We start from the raw sequence: 12,428 nt of genomic DNA, 5'->3' as shown, positions 1-12,428 counted from the left end.
TCAGGTTGTAAATCACTCAAGCCTCTTCCATCTCAATTATTTACTTCTTCTTTTAAGTTGTATATATATAGGTTTCGAACGATAAGTGGCGAAAGTCCTTCTTTCGAATAAACAAACTAAAAAAAACTTTTCTGGACTCATACATGAAAATAGCCTTAGTTTGAGACTTCAAAAAATACAGTTTTGATGATCAGTTGTAGGTTGAATTACTTGTTATTTGTGTTTTCAACTTTCTGAAACAACTGTCTATAAGTCTCAAATGACGGAATTCCCGATTTTTTCACCCTAATTTTTTCTGAGTCCCCGACTTTTTTCACTGTTCATTCTATTCAAATAGAGTACCGAAACCCATACGTATCATACTGTTTATGTCATCTTATTGCTAAGTCTCATTCAACTGATCATTGTTCCCGATCAATTCAAATGATCTTAGCGCTAGCAATTGCTATGCGTTAGTTTGTTCAGTATCTACTTGTCAATGAATTGCCTCTCTTTCTTGATAAAACAATATGACTTCAGTATTATATGTTTCATTTCCTCATTTACGTTATGTTTGTTACTTCTGGCGTACGCAAACTCCGCCCTTTTTATTTCTCATTCTTATCATCTTACTCACCCTTTATCCATCGAGCGAATGAACGCTTCATTCAAACTTCCCAGTATCATTCCATACTCAACAAACATGTATGATATCTCCTATTCTATTAAATTATCATACCTTTATTTAACTGCCCTATGAGTCCCCGCCCCTTTTACTGTTTTGTATGTCTGCGTCTCACAGGTCTCCCCCAGAAGCCTGTCCTTGCGGACAGGCCGTCACTTGCAATCTAAGAGAGAGAAAGAGTCACCTCTTTTCTAAATTTCAGAAAGCAATCATGGACCCTGTTTTTCTTGGTTGTATCGTTCTTGCTTCACAAGCGTTCAATGCAGCAATGGATGCAGCTGATCGTCTCAGTGCTGTAAGTGAGCTCAGAAGAATAGAAACCAGATAGATACGTTTCAGAACCCGAAGGCAAGAGTTGAAGCTCTCAAAAAAATGTCTCAGGAAAGGGAGGAAAGTCATCAAGAAGCAATGAAAAAATTGAAAGAAAGTGAGGGAATAGTTCCAGAATAATTTTGATGTTCTCATCGTCTCAACTTACAGGTCAAGAAGAGTTTGAATCTTCATCTCGCCGAAAAGAAGAAGAGGCAAATGAGCGTATTAGAGCACAAAAAGAAGAGAACAATGAATTGATTGAGTAGGAGACTTTAGCATATTGATCTATTTCTACTGTTAAATTTCAGATCTCATAAACTGAGAATCAAAAACGAAGAAGAGAAACATGAAGCGGAAGTGAAAATGATGAACCAGGAGCATCTGTTGACAGTTCAAAAATTGAAGTCTGAATCTAAAGAAGTCAAGGAAAAAGCTGAAATTGAACATAAAATGAAAGTGAGTGGACTATCCCAAAATACTAAATAGACAGTTTTTGTCAGGTTGACAAGATGGAGAAGGAATACAAAAATGAGAGTGAAAGCGCGAAGCAAAAACTTGAAATAGCTAGACTCGAAGGAAAGGAAAAAGTAGCTAAAGTGGAAAAAGAGAAGGAAGAATTGGTTCAACAAAGACGAAAAGGATTGGATGAGTACGTGAGAGTGATGACGGAAATGCATGAAATTTATCTGAAGCATTCCAAAGAAATTAATGATAAAAACAGACAACTAAAACTCGAGAATGCAAAGTTGCGAAGGTAAAAAGAAATAAGGAGAATCAATTAACAATTCCAAAAGTTTCAGAAAAGAAATTTCTAAGGAGAATAACAAAGCCTTGGAGCATATTAAACATAATTATGATCAACTTTTGGTTCAACTCACTCAACAAAACTCAAGAAATGTCTTGGAACGCTTCAGATTAATTGCAAATCATGCTATTCCAATTCACAATTCTTTGAAGTCCATAAGAGATGAAGTAAGTGTGAAAACTATTGTTTTATTTTTATTTCATTTCTGGATGAAGATAGTCTTCCTGAAACGTAGAAAGTGTGTGAATTTTAAGTTTTTGCTTATTTCAGTTCAATCCGGGAACTGGAACTGCGCTTACAGTCGATACCGGCAGATTAGATCCCGATTTCGAAAAAGTGAGAGAAGAAATCAATCGCTTCAACTTTGAGAAAACTAACTACACCCAATATGTTATGAATACTAATCTCACCGATCCAAGACTTTTCAAAACATGTTCTGTAAGTACTTATTCATTTAATTGAATGGATCACTGTTCTCTTCAGGATTTCATAACTCAAATGAGTAAATTGGTGGGAGCAAATGAACTCTCATTAATTTGCTCTCATATGCCACGGGCAATCGATAATGGGAAATGGGAGGACGCGAGAACTTACGCAAGAATGTCTACCCAATTGTGTGAGAAGTTTTCGGCATTGAACTTGAGTTTGGAAAATGGAATCAACCAGCTCACTTTGGATTATACTCAAGCGCCAGAAGCGAGGCCTGCCATTCAGCAGTAAAATTATTTATTCTTCCTACGTTTCGAACCGTATTTATCTACTTACAATTCTACTTATTGACTTTTTTTCTTCTCAGTCTCAGCCAATTTAAGCATGACTGATGAAATATGCTAACACTATATCACTCTCAAGTTTCTTGCTCATGGTTGTTCCTCACTCTTATTTTTTGTTTCGAAACAAAACGATTTATTAACTTTGATTAATATTAGATCCTTATCTCCAACTTCCTCATGTTTTCTACATGTTTTATTATTTCAATATTTTTTTTGATTAACTTCAATTACCTCTTTTTTCAAGGTATAGCAGAAGTGAAGATCATCCAATCAGAAGATGGTCTTGCCAGACAGAACCCAACAAACGGTATGGCTTGTTTCAAATGATTCTATTAACTCTCAAAGCTTAGTTCTCTTCTGAAAAGTATAATTCAGGAAGGCAACTCAGAGAAGAGATTTTTCTTCTCTTCTTTAATTACTCAATTTTTCTCAAAAGCTCTGATTACATGTTGTATCAAATTCAGGACGATACAGGAGCCATGTCATCGTCGGGGCAACAAGAAGTCAATGAATCTTCTGAGCAAAATGATGGAGTGGTCTCTGCAGAACTTAGGAATCTTACTATTCCGTAAGTTTCTTTTTTCAAATATTTCACAAACATCGCTCTTATCTAGAAAAACAGAAACGGTTTGCTGCATATTATTTCTTCTGTTCATAAAAATTGTTAGGTATTTTGTTGGTAGATGGTTCATTTTTCACAACTTAAAAATTAGAATTGATTTTGTATTTTAGGGCACTAGACGAAAAGTATAAGGAGACGATCAAAACAATTACAACAGAACACATGTTGAAAACGGAAAGTTTGGAAAAGGAAATGAAAGAACGTTGTGACAGGATTGATGAGGAATACAAACAAGAGGTCGGATTTCATTAATGTATCGACCAACTATAAATAATTCTTTCAGTGCGCAGCTATGAAACAAGATCACGAAAAAGCTCTGAAAGAGATATCAGAAAATTTAAATCAGGAAAGAGACGGCAGAAGAATATTAGTTGCTCAACTGGAAGAACAATTGCAACAGTATGCAAATGATTTGCAATTATTACTCGATGAGTATTCAAGTCAGATCAGGCTAAGTCAAGAAGAAAATCATAGGTTGAGGACTGAGAATGAAAATTCTAAAGAGTTAGTGATAAATTCGATTTGTTATTCAACTTTCGATTCAGGGAACAAAGAGAACGGGAAAATCAGCTGGAATTAGAACACATCAGATTGAAAAAAGAAGCTTTGGATAGACACTTAAGAGTTGAAAATTCGAGAGATGTCGTTGGTGAACTCATAAATATCCTTCGCCCTGTCTATGATGTTGGAATGTCTCTGAAGAAAATTAAAATAATCGTGAGTTGACCATCTTATTTTCTTGGAAAAATTTTACTTCAATACCAGCAAGACTATCGCGCTTCGTCACTTCGCCACCTGAACACATTTATTTAACTAGTTTTAAAAAGCTGATTACAATCAAATGGAAAAGTTAACAAGTGAAGTAATTTTTACAGTGTTTCTATTCACGAGTAGATGGCTTCGCAGTGCCTCCAGGAGAACTTGATCAAAACTTTAGAATTATCCAAGAAATTGTTGAATCTTTTCATCTACACGTGGTTAACTATTGGAAGTTTATGAAAAATACGAGTTATACTACTGCTCAGTTTTCCGAAACATGTTCTGTAAGTTCAGTTTGGGCTGATGATAATATCGATAATTGCCATTTCCAGAAGTTAATCGAGGAAATTACGTCAACGATGAAATCGGAGGAATTAATAAGTATTTATGAACGTGTCCCACGTGCTATTGAATCAGGTCAAGAACTTGGAAAGTTTGACGAAGTTTTGGAAAAGCACTCGAAAGGCGTCGACGAATTGGTTTCAAGTGTCGAACGTGGTATTGAGAAACTAATTTCGGAGCACATATTCTCTTTCACCAATATTCTAGCAGAGTGAGTTGAGCATCAGATTATTTATAGAATCCTTTTTTCCCAGAAGTAGTATTCCTCAATTGCGTGACAACAATGAAGAAAGACTACCGGACGTTTCCTAATTGTTTCACCAAATGCTCATTGTGTATGATTTTTTTTGTCTTTTTATGTTTATTCAACTACAACTAAGTAACCAAAAAATGTACGGTTCTGAGAAATAGAAACACGATTTTTTGAATCATTTGCCTGCTTCAGAATAAAATAGATTTCTAACTGGATACCTCCTTTTTCATATTGTACATGTTTTATACATGTTTTATACATGATTATATTTATGTGTTATTTGCTTCTACTTTATCATTTCTTAATTAAGACTGGACTAAGCATGTCAGGACAATGGGGATTCCGTCTAGAAACTAATCAGCAATCTGATGTGAGTGAAGGTCAAATAGACACTGTAAGTGAATTTATGAATTTAGGTTTTCCTTTGGAACAATAGATTCATTGGTAGATACTATAGATAAAAGTGTTCAATTTTTTGTATGGAAGCTATGTGAAGCCGCTCTTTCTGAAATATCAACAAGTCAGGCAAAAAATGAAACATAAACCAAAATGTGCAAAGCTTCAAATTTTATTCATAGACACAATTATTTCCGTGTTTCGGATTTTCCGCCTTCGTCGGTTACTTGTTATTGCGTTTCTGCGGATTTTCAAATGATCCAGCTGGTTTTGTTGTTTTTAGGTTATCCTTTTCATCAGCTCCTTCTGCATTAGGTGTGACTAGTCCATTGAATGCTCCAGCTGGACGAGTCGTAAGAAGTCCAACACTTTTTGGATCAACTGGTGCTCCAGGGACTGCATTAGAAGCAACTTGACCAGTGAAGATTCCAGCAGGACGAGTAGTTTTCATATCGCTTGTTGGAGTGTTTGGCCCTCCGAGATTTTCGTTCGCAGCCACTTGTCCAGTGAAATTTCCGGCAGGACGAGTTGTCATCATGTCATCATTTGGAGCCTGAGCAGCTGGGGCAGTTGCACCACCTTCATCGTCATCTTCATCCGAAATTGATTCTCCTTCCTTTCTCATGAACATCACCACGTTAGCCTGAAAAAGTGAACTGAAAAGCCATCATAAGTTCAAGCACAACTAACCCTCTTGACATTCGGAGGTTCACTCCTGCCCTTCGATCGCATCTTTCCTTCACGATCCTTGTCTTCAACATCATCGTTATTGGTTGCTTGCGGAGCTTCCTTCTCTTTTTGGTCATTTACTCCAGCGAATAAGATATTTATCTTATGCTTCAAAGTCACTGTTTTGAATGCATTTTTCTTTGCCATTTCAGTATTAACATTTGCTGAAACAGCAACCATTACAATGGTAAATCTAAATATAAAGTTGTTTTTATTCTAGTTTTCTTAGTCATTACACAACATACCTCTGCTGCAAGAGTTTATGGTTTTTCTCAAGATCTTCTTTTGTCGCTCCCTTGAAGGCACATTTAAACTCTTGCTTCTGACCAACTGCCAGCTTTCCATCTTTTGGAGTCGTAGCGAAAACTGCTGGATTAGTGTTTTTGAACTTGATCAATACAGGACTTGTAGAATTGTTTATGATCTCCAACTTGACTTGTTGTTTCCTCGCCACAGTTTGGAAAGTCACAGACGTCGATGGATTGAAAGACACTTTCGAGAGATCCGTATTGGCCATTTCCTTTTGATCACAATGTGAATCCGATAAATGCTTCAAGTGAGAAGAGAATATTGTGATTATAACCGAATCCTTCTTCTTTTATAGTTTTCCACTCTTCTTATCATTTCAATCTAAAGAAAAAACCAACAGCAGTTCAAGTTCGTGCCACGCTTCTTTTTTAAATTTTCGAGTGTTCATGTAAAATTCTTCAGGGGAACCGTGGTGATTTAAAGTTTCATAAAAATAAATTTCGATAAATTCGTAACTTAAGAGAGGACTGAAGTCATATTTTTATTGCAGATTCCGATTCTTTTGAAAATTCGGAGAAACCTAAATCACTGACCCATATGCTAAATAGAAGTATCTGCAATAAAAATATGGCTTCAGTCCTCCTTTAAAAGAGACTGACTCTTTTGTCGTGTCTATAAATCTCCACTGATTTTCGTTACAAACCTTTGCATTTAAAAAAAATTACAGACACCCTACCCAGCTGGTAATCTCGAAGGATGTCAACAGCACTTGGCGACTGAGGCTCATATTCTTCGAAATGTGGAATATCAAATCCCAGGAAGAGGAAGTCAAAACAACGAATACTCTCACAATATGCTGTTAACTAGTCTTCAGGTGAGAAGATGGAATTTTTAGACAATATCAACCCTCCAAAAAAAGCCCTTTATTACTTCTATAAATTCCGCTGGGAATTTGAGTCACTGCACTGTGAAATATTTAGAAATAGGTTTTAGGTTTTCAATCTTTTTTCAATCCGCGAAAATTTTGAGTAGCGCTCGAAATGAGACGTCCCACTTTTTTCCGGGAATTTTTTTAAACTGTCAGTTTCTGTCGGAGAATATTGAAACTTTCACAGAATCTGAAGACATAGCTAGGGACGCGATTCCCAAAGTTTCAAAAATATACGTTTATTCCTCCTTTCAACCGTTTTATGACAATCCGGGACGCGCGGGATGGGGACGCGGGACGTCCCAACTCGTCCCATTTCAAGCGCTAATTTTGAGCAGATGATAGATCACAGTAATTCCACACTGTCCACAGAAAAATTCCGAATTTTTTTGTCCTGATGCTTTCTATCAATGACCAAATTTTCTTAACGAGTTTCAGCAGAGACAACAACAGGTCTCTCCGTCTCAGACTCAACACTTTCGAGATGCGGAATATAATGCCTCAAGAAGAGAAGGTCATGGATATAAACACTCCCACGATATATCGTCAACTGGATGCCAGGTAAATAACCAGATAACTAAAACTCCGAAAATTGTGATGTCCATTCCGTCTTCGAATAGAGGAGATGGATTTCGTGGACAATATCAATCTCACGAAAATTCTTCTCTTACTTCTATGAATTTATCAAACATACAACAGGTGAGACCTAGTTCAATCAATTCGTTTCATGCAAAACATTGAAATACATCAGAATTTATCTTCGAACTCAAATTCTTCATTCCTCACATCGCAAAATCAATTGATTGGTGTAGGTTTCCCAACTGAACAAACGGTTCCAGTGGTTCCACAACGTTCGGAATTCGACATATTGCAGGAGAGAATGAGAGAGGAAAACGAGTGAGAATGCCGGATTTTTGTGCTCTTACAATTAGTTTGTTTTGTTTTTCAGAAGAGCTGAAAGGGAACATGAGGAGAAAATGAAGAAAAGAAGAGAAGAACGGGCACGAAAAAAAGAGTTGTTGGAGAAGGAAGTTTCGAATGAAATGAAACAAATTGAATTGAATGAACAACGGAGAGCCCGTGAAACACAGATAAAACTGGAAAACGAGAGAAAAGAATTGGAAAGAGAACTTCTAAACGATACGATACAAAAAGAAGAGGTATTTATATGAATTCAATTATCTGAATTCTAAGAGTTAAAGTTTATATTTGCAGAAGTATCAGAACGAAATTGAGAACCTGAAAAAGCATGGTGAACAAGAACTGGAAGAAATGAAGAAGCAACGGCAAAGGTTATTTTTAATCTGATTCCTGATGTTAATCTAAATTTTCAGAGAGAAGTTGATTCATGAGAAAGTAGTAAACGATAAAGATGAGGAATTTTTAAAAATTTCAATACGACAACAGAAAGAAGCTGAGGCAATGAATGAGTGAGTTACCTTTCAAAACTTTCGTCCATTAATTAACCCTAGAAGTCGTTAACTTCAGTGAACTGGCTCGTCTACAAGCTGAGCATAACGAAAGAATTGGACAAATATACATTGAACTCGAAAAAGAAAAAGAAGAAATGCAGAGGAAACATAAAATAAGAATGGATCAGATGAAACAACAATGGGACCAGATTAAAATGATGTTCCAATATAAAATATGGAATGAAGTGATTGAGAGGAACTGGGCCAATCGATTGAATGCTTTGAGATCATCAACGAAAAAAATCGTGGAATTATTCAACAGGTTTTACAATAATGTAATTAATTTTAGTTTCCGACAAAAAGTTGCAACTGATTTTCATTTCAGGCCCGTGAAATGCAACGTCACATTGGAAACCCAGAACTTTTCATAAAAGAGAAACAAAAATGTATCCCAATGTTGAATGCGTTAATCGAAGCCATCACACCTGAGATAGATATGTTGACTGAGGAGTCAGAAAATCTGAATATTCAATGGAATAACACAGGAAAACATTTTGTTTTTTGTATCAAAGAATCGGTGGAGAAAGTTACATACGCTTGCAAACAATTCGGAAACGCTTTGAAGGACTACTTGGATTATTTGGAGAAGGTAATACAACACTTCAGGTCTCTATTTCTCATCATAATTATAAGTTTTCAGAATGACTGCGATTCATCCGAAGAACGCAGTCTTCATTTGAAACTAGTCAAGAAAAGATATGACAGCTTATCGAAATATTCGAACGAAATTCCTACATTGGCAGAATTGAAACAAAACAACAGTGATGAGATGAAACAAGAGCAAACAGCAAATATGCACCATCAAGATGTTATTCCAACTCAATCGGTGATTATTGAAGAGATTGAATAACTGTGTTAACTTTCTACAATCTGTTGTAAACCAATAAACGCTTTTATATGTTATTTAAAAATTAAAAGTGTACATACTAAAATTATCAACCACTATAAATTACTACAGATACTTGTCTCTTACGACTTCACTTTCTACAGGACGTCTTCTTCCGAAAATCAAAACAGTTTCAGAACTTCCCTGCAATTTATGTGTGGTCCTGTTCCGTATATTTTGAACTAAAATTTATCAAATCGCTTTTCAAAATTCTGCCATCTACTTTTGTTTGATAATTTTCCGTTTTTTGTCGACTCTTCGGTGTGTTGCTCATTCTGATGTGAGAGTTATTTGCTTTTTGACGTCCATGTTTACCATTTTGGAATAAATTATGAAATAGGTCTTTGCTCATTCTTAACACTTAAAGTTCCATCTGTTATCAACAGTTTCGTTTACAATTCAAAATGTTCTTGTTTCATGCGTTTTCATTTGTAATGTTGACAATTAGGAGAACCTTCTAGCATAACTTATTTCTGGGGTGATGAGCCTATTGGGAATAATGTTTTTTTTTTTACAGAATGGGCCGAGATTACTGGGGACAATTCCTCAAAGACAGTGAAAAAGTGGTGAGAGATACAAATGATATTATCAGAAAAAGTGAGTTTTTGATTGAAATATGTTTCAATTAATTCAGCAATTCAGACTACGAAACAATTGTTGAAAATTTTGGAGATGAGACCCGAAGAATGATAAAACGAATTGATTGTTTGAATAAACTGATAGATATGGAGCTTCAACTGAAAACTGAATCAACCGAAAGTTCAATTCCAGATGAGAAAAAGAAACAGTTTTTAGAGATAATGGAGACGGTTCATCGGATTGTTGACAGCCTTCAAAATATCAATGCATTAGTAAGTAATTAATAAATTACTTAAAAGAAAATACTTAAAAATAAAAATGAAAAATAAAATAGTGGTTCACTTTTTCAGTGTAATCCGCTGATCGGAGAACAACCTCATGTGAATCCCGGAGCACATGAATCAGATATTTCTCGTTTGGAAACTGATCGAGAAAATCTTCGTAACCAGATAATTTGTTTTCGTCAAACAGTCGTTGGTAGCGAGAATGTGTTTGCTCCACAACTAGTAAGTTTTCATTTATTTTCGAAATAGATTCCGTACTCCAGACGTTTCTTACACAAGTTGAAAGTATTCTACAAGGAAGAGCTTTGAGAACGATTTGTTTTGAATTACGAAATGTGATCGATGGAGGAGATAGTGAGAGCGTGAAGAAATATGGTGGGTGGGCTGAAGCAATACTCCAACAAATGGATGGACATATCTGTATGTTGGATTGGGAATTGAAGAATGACAATGGAAGTTATCAACTTCTACCTGCAGAGCCGGAAGGAGACAATAATACAACTTTGTTTTGATCATAATTTGAATTACTCCGCTAATCTGTTTCTATGTTCCAAAATATTCAGTTTTTTTGAACTTTCACAAATAAAGTTTATTCTATTTTCTTCGTCATACTTGTTAGAATTTCTAAAATGCTGTGCAGTTAATTTGTTCTACGAGTTTTCAGTGTTTTCACGTTTAGAGAGGTGACAGGTGATTCCTGAGCTCACTTTCTTCAGATTTCTCGTTGACATTTTTTGCTTAGTTGATTTCGTTGCGCAATCTCATAGTGTTGATCATGGTTATGTTCCACCAAAGTCGAGCTCATTTTTTGAGCTGTCACCTCAAAGACAGTTTCACTAGAAATAGTTCCATATACTCTATAGCTATGAATATTATTGGGGCTCTTCAAGTTCCATTGTTCATTATTTCTGTGTTTTGTATTCTCAAAAAGTCTCCTTGGAACATGGGTTCTTACAAATGGCTTATTCTAATCTTCCAACTGTCGTGAGTTAAGAAAAAAAGAGACTGGAAAAATGACAGCGTAGTCAGAAGTGATGTTGTAAAACCAGTTTCCAATGTCGTCACCATTTTAGAATAATTTGTTTCAACGTGTTCCTCACAATCCTGTCTACTCCTATTATATTTTACCCTTATCTATGTGGATATCCGATTGGACTATTGTCATATATGAAGCTTTCAACACGCTCACAATACTACCTAACTACATTCATGCTAGCTTGTGAGTGCTAATCTCAAAACCAGGAGAAGCATGGTTATTATTTTTCCCAGGTGTTGGTGCATCAACCACTTGTCTCTTTGAGTACAGACATCAGAGTGTTCTTCCTAATTTCCACATTTTACGTCATTCGATTGAATACCGGATTTTTAAGATTACAATATACTACTTAGTTGGAGTACTCCATGTCTGGCTTCCTATTTATTTCGATGATATCGAAGATCGTGATTTAATTGAAAATATTGTTGATAGATGGGAAAATGCACCATGTGATATCTGGAACACGGGAACAGTTGTACTTTCAACCCATAAACTTGGGTTCTTACACTTTTATTTTATGGGCGGGATAGCAGTAGTCATCGTTTTATCAACAATGTATGCTGTTCATTCGTTTTATATCATTCGAGCAACGAGAATTTTGTTGTCGAAAGAAATGCAAAATGCACAGAGAAAATTTCTCAAAGGATTGCTACTTCAGGTATTTTGTTCTCAACCCGGAAGTAAAACAGACGATTGAAAACTCAAGAACCGGTAACATTTAATTTTTTCAGGTTCTGATTCCGTATTCAGCTCTGGTTCTGCCAGCTGGTTTTGGATTGGTATTCCTGCTCCTGATTAATAAATGGGATCAAAGTACTACTCTCTTTTCTGAAAACAATTACTCATGAAGAAGAACTTTCAGAATTTGTGCAACCTGGTCTATGTCTGATTGCAACTCACGGTCTATTGTCAACGTTAACAACTCTACTCGTACATAAACCTTACAGATTATTCTTCTTCACACTGTGTCGTCGGTTTATTTTCTTGCCAGCTGGTATGTTACCAACGTTTGAAATAATGAAACATTTTCGAGTTTTAGGATTAAAAGTGCACACAATCGATGAACTCACTACACTGCCTAATGTTCGTAAACTCGGAACTCAAATTCATATAACCAAGTTTTGATTTCTTTCAAACATGATGATTCATCGTTTCCTGACCAATAAAAAGATAACATGAACAACCCACACACATGTAAAAACTGATAACAAACAAATATTGATCGTTTGTGTTCCTCATTCACTTCTACTTCATTTTAGTTATTACTCTTCTGATAAACTATTGTGAAAACATGCATAAGCAAATTGTTCTATGCTTAATTCTATGTTTCGGTGAGTAG

General features: G+C 35.7%; 5 protein-coding genes across 5 annotated transcripts; 4 read left to right on the top strand and 1 right to left on the bottom strand.

Moving 5' to 3' along the window:
* Positions 1 to 875: 875 nt before the first annotated feature.
* GCK72_018306 (uncharacterized protein) lies at positions 876 to 2,501 on the top strand (the record flags this gene model as incomplete). The annotated part of the gene is made up of 8 exons (XM_053732485.1): positions 876 to 959; positions 1,004 to 1,091; positions 1,145 to 1,238; positions 1,285 to 1,432; positions 1,477 to 1,730; positions 1,777 to 1,948; positions 2,052 to 2,219; positions 2,265 to 2,501. The coding sequence occupies 8 exons, from the start codon at positions 876 to 878 to the stop codon at positions 2,499 to 2,501; spliced, it is 1,245 nt and encodes a 414-aa protein (XP_053581398.1).
* Positions 2,502 to 2,831: 330 nt separating this feature from the next.
* GCK72_018305 (uncharacterized protein) lies at positions 2,832 to 4,589 on the top strand (the record flags this gene model as incomplete). The annotated part of the gene is made up of 8 exons (XM_053732484.1): positions 2,832 to 2,861; positions 3,019 to 3,122; positions 3,287 to 3,413; positions 3,460 to 3,575; positions 3,722 to 3,893; positions 4,052 to 4,219; positions 4,268 to 4,488; positions 4,532 to 4,589. The coding sequence occupies 8 exons, from the start codon at positions 2,832 to 2,834 to the stop codon at positions 4,587 to 4,589; spliced, it is 996 nt and encodes a 331-aa protein (XP_053581397.1).
* Positions 4,590 to 4,801: 212 nt separating this feature from the next.
* On the top strand, positions 4,802 to 9,154 carry GCK72_018303 (uncharacterized protein; the record flags this gene model as incomplete). The annotated part of the gene is made up of 10 exons (XM_053732483.1): positions 4,802 to 4,924; positions 6,632 to 6,778; positions 7,271 to 7,346; positions 7,645 to 7,729; positions 7,782 to 7,992; positions 8,048 to 8,124; positions 8,167 to 8,262; positions 8,321 to 8,579; positions 8,630 to 8,893; positions 8,945 to 9,154. The coding sequence occupies 10 exons, from the start codon at positions 4,802 to 4,804 to the stop codon at positions 9,152 to 9,154; spliced, it is 1,548 nt and encodes a 515-aa protein (XP_053581396.1).
* On the bottom strand, positions 5,150 to 6,172 carry GCK72_018304 (uncharacterized protein; the record flags this gene model as incomplete). Its single annotated transcript, XM_003113930.2, has 3 exons — positions 5,150 to 5,569; positions 5,617 to 5,848; positions 5,901 to 6,172. The coding sequence occupies 3 exons, from the start codon at positions 6,170 to 6,172 to the stop codon at positions 5,150 to 5,152; spliced, it is 924 nt and encodes a 307-aa protein (XP_003113978.2).
* A 554-nt stretch (positions 9,155 to 9,708) lies between the features above and the next one.
* On the top strand, positions 9,709 to 12,214 carry GCK72_018302 (uncharacterized protein; the record flags this gene model as incomplete). Its single annotated transcript, XM_053732482.1, has 6 exons — positions 9,709 to 9,787; positions 9,833 to 10,041; positions 10,120 to 10,275; positions 11,821 to 11,902; positions 11,952 to 12,083; positions 12,129 to 12,214. 6 exons carry the CDS (start codon positions 9,709 to 9,711, stop codon positions 12,212 to 12,214), a joined length of 744 nt encoding a protein of 247 aa, XP_053581395.1.
* Positions 12,215 to 12,428: the final 214 nt, after the last annotated feature.

Source organism: Caenorhabditis remanei, chromosome V, assembly GCF_010183535.1.
Source record: "Caenorhabditis remanei strain PX506 chromosome V, whole genome shotgun sequence".
NCBI lineage: Eukaryota > Metazoa > Nematoda > Chromadorea > Rhabditida > Rhabditidae > Caenorhabditis > Caenorhabditis remanei.
The sequence above is the reverse complement of the archived record's forward strand: the minus strand, read 5'-3'. Positions and strand labels throughout refer to the sequence as shown.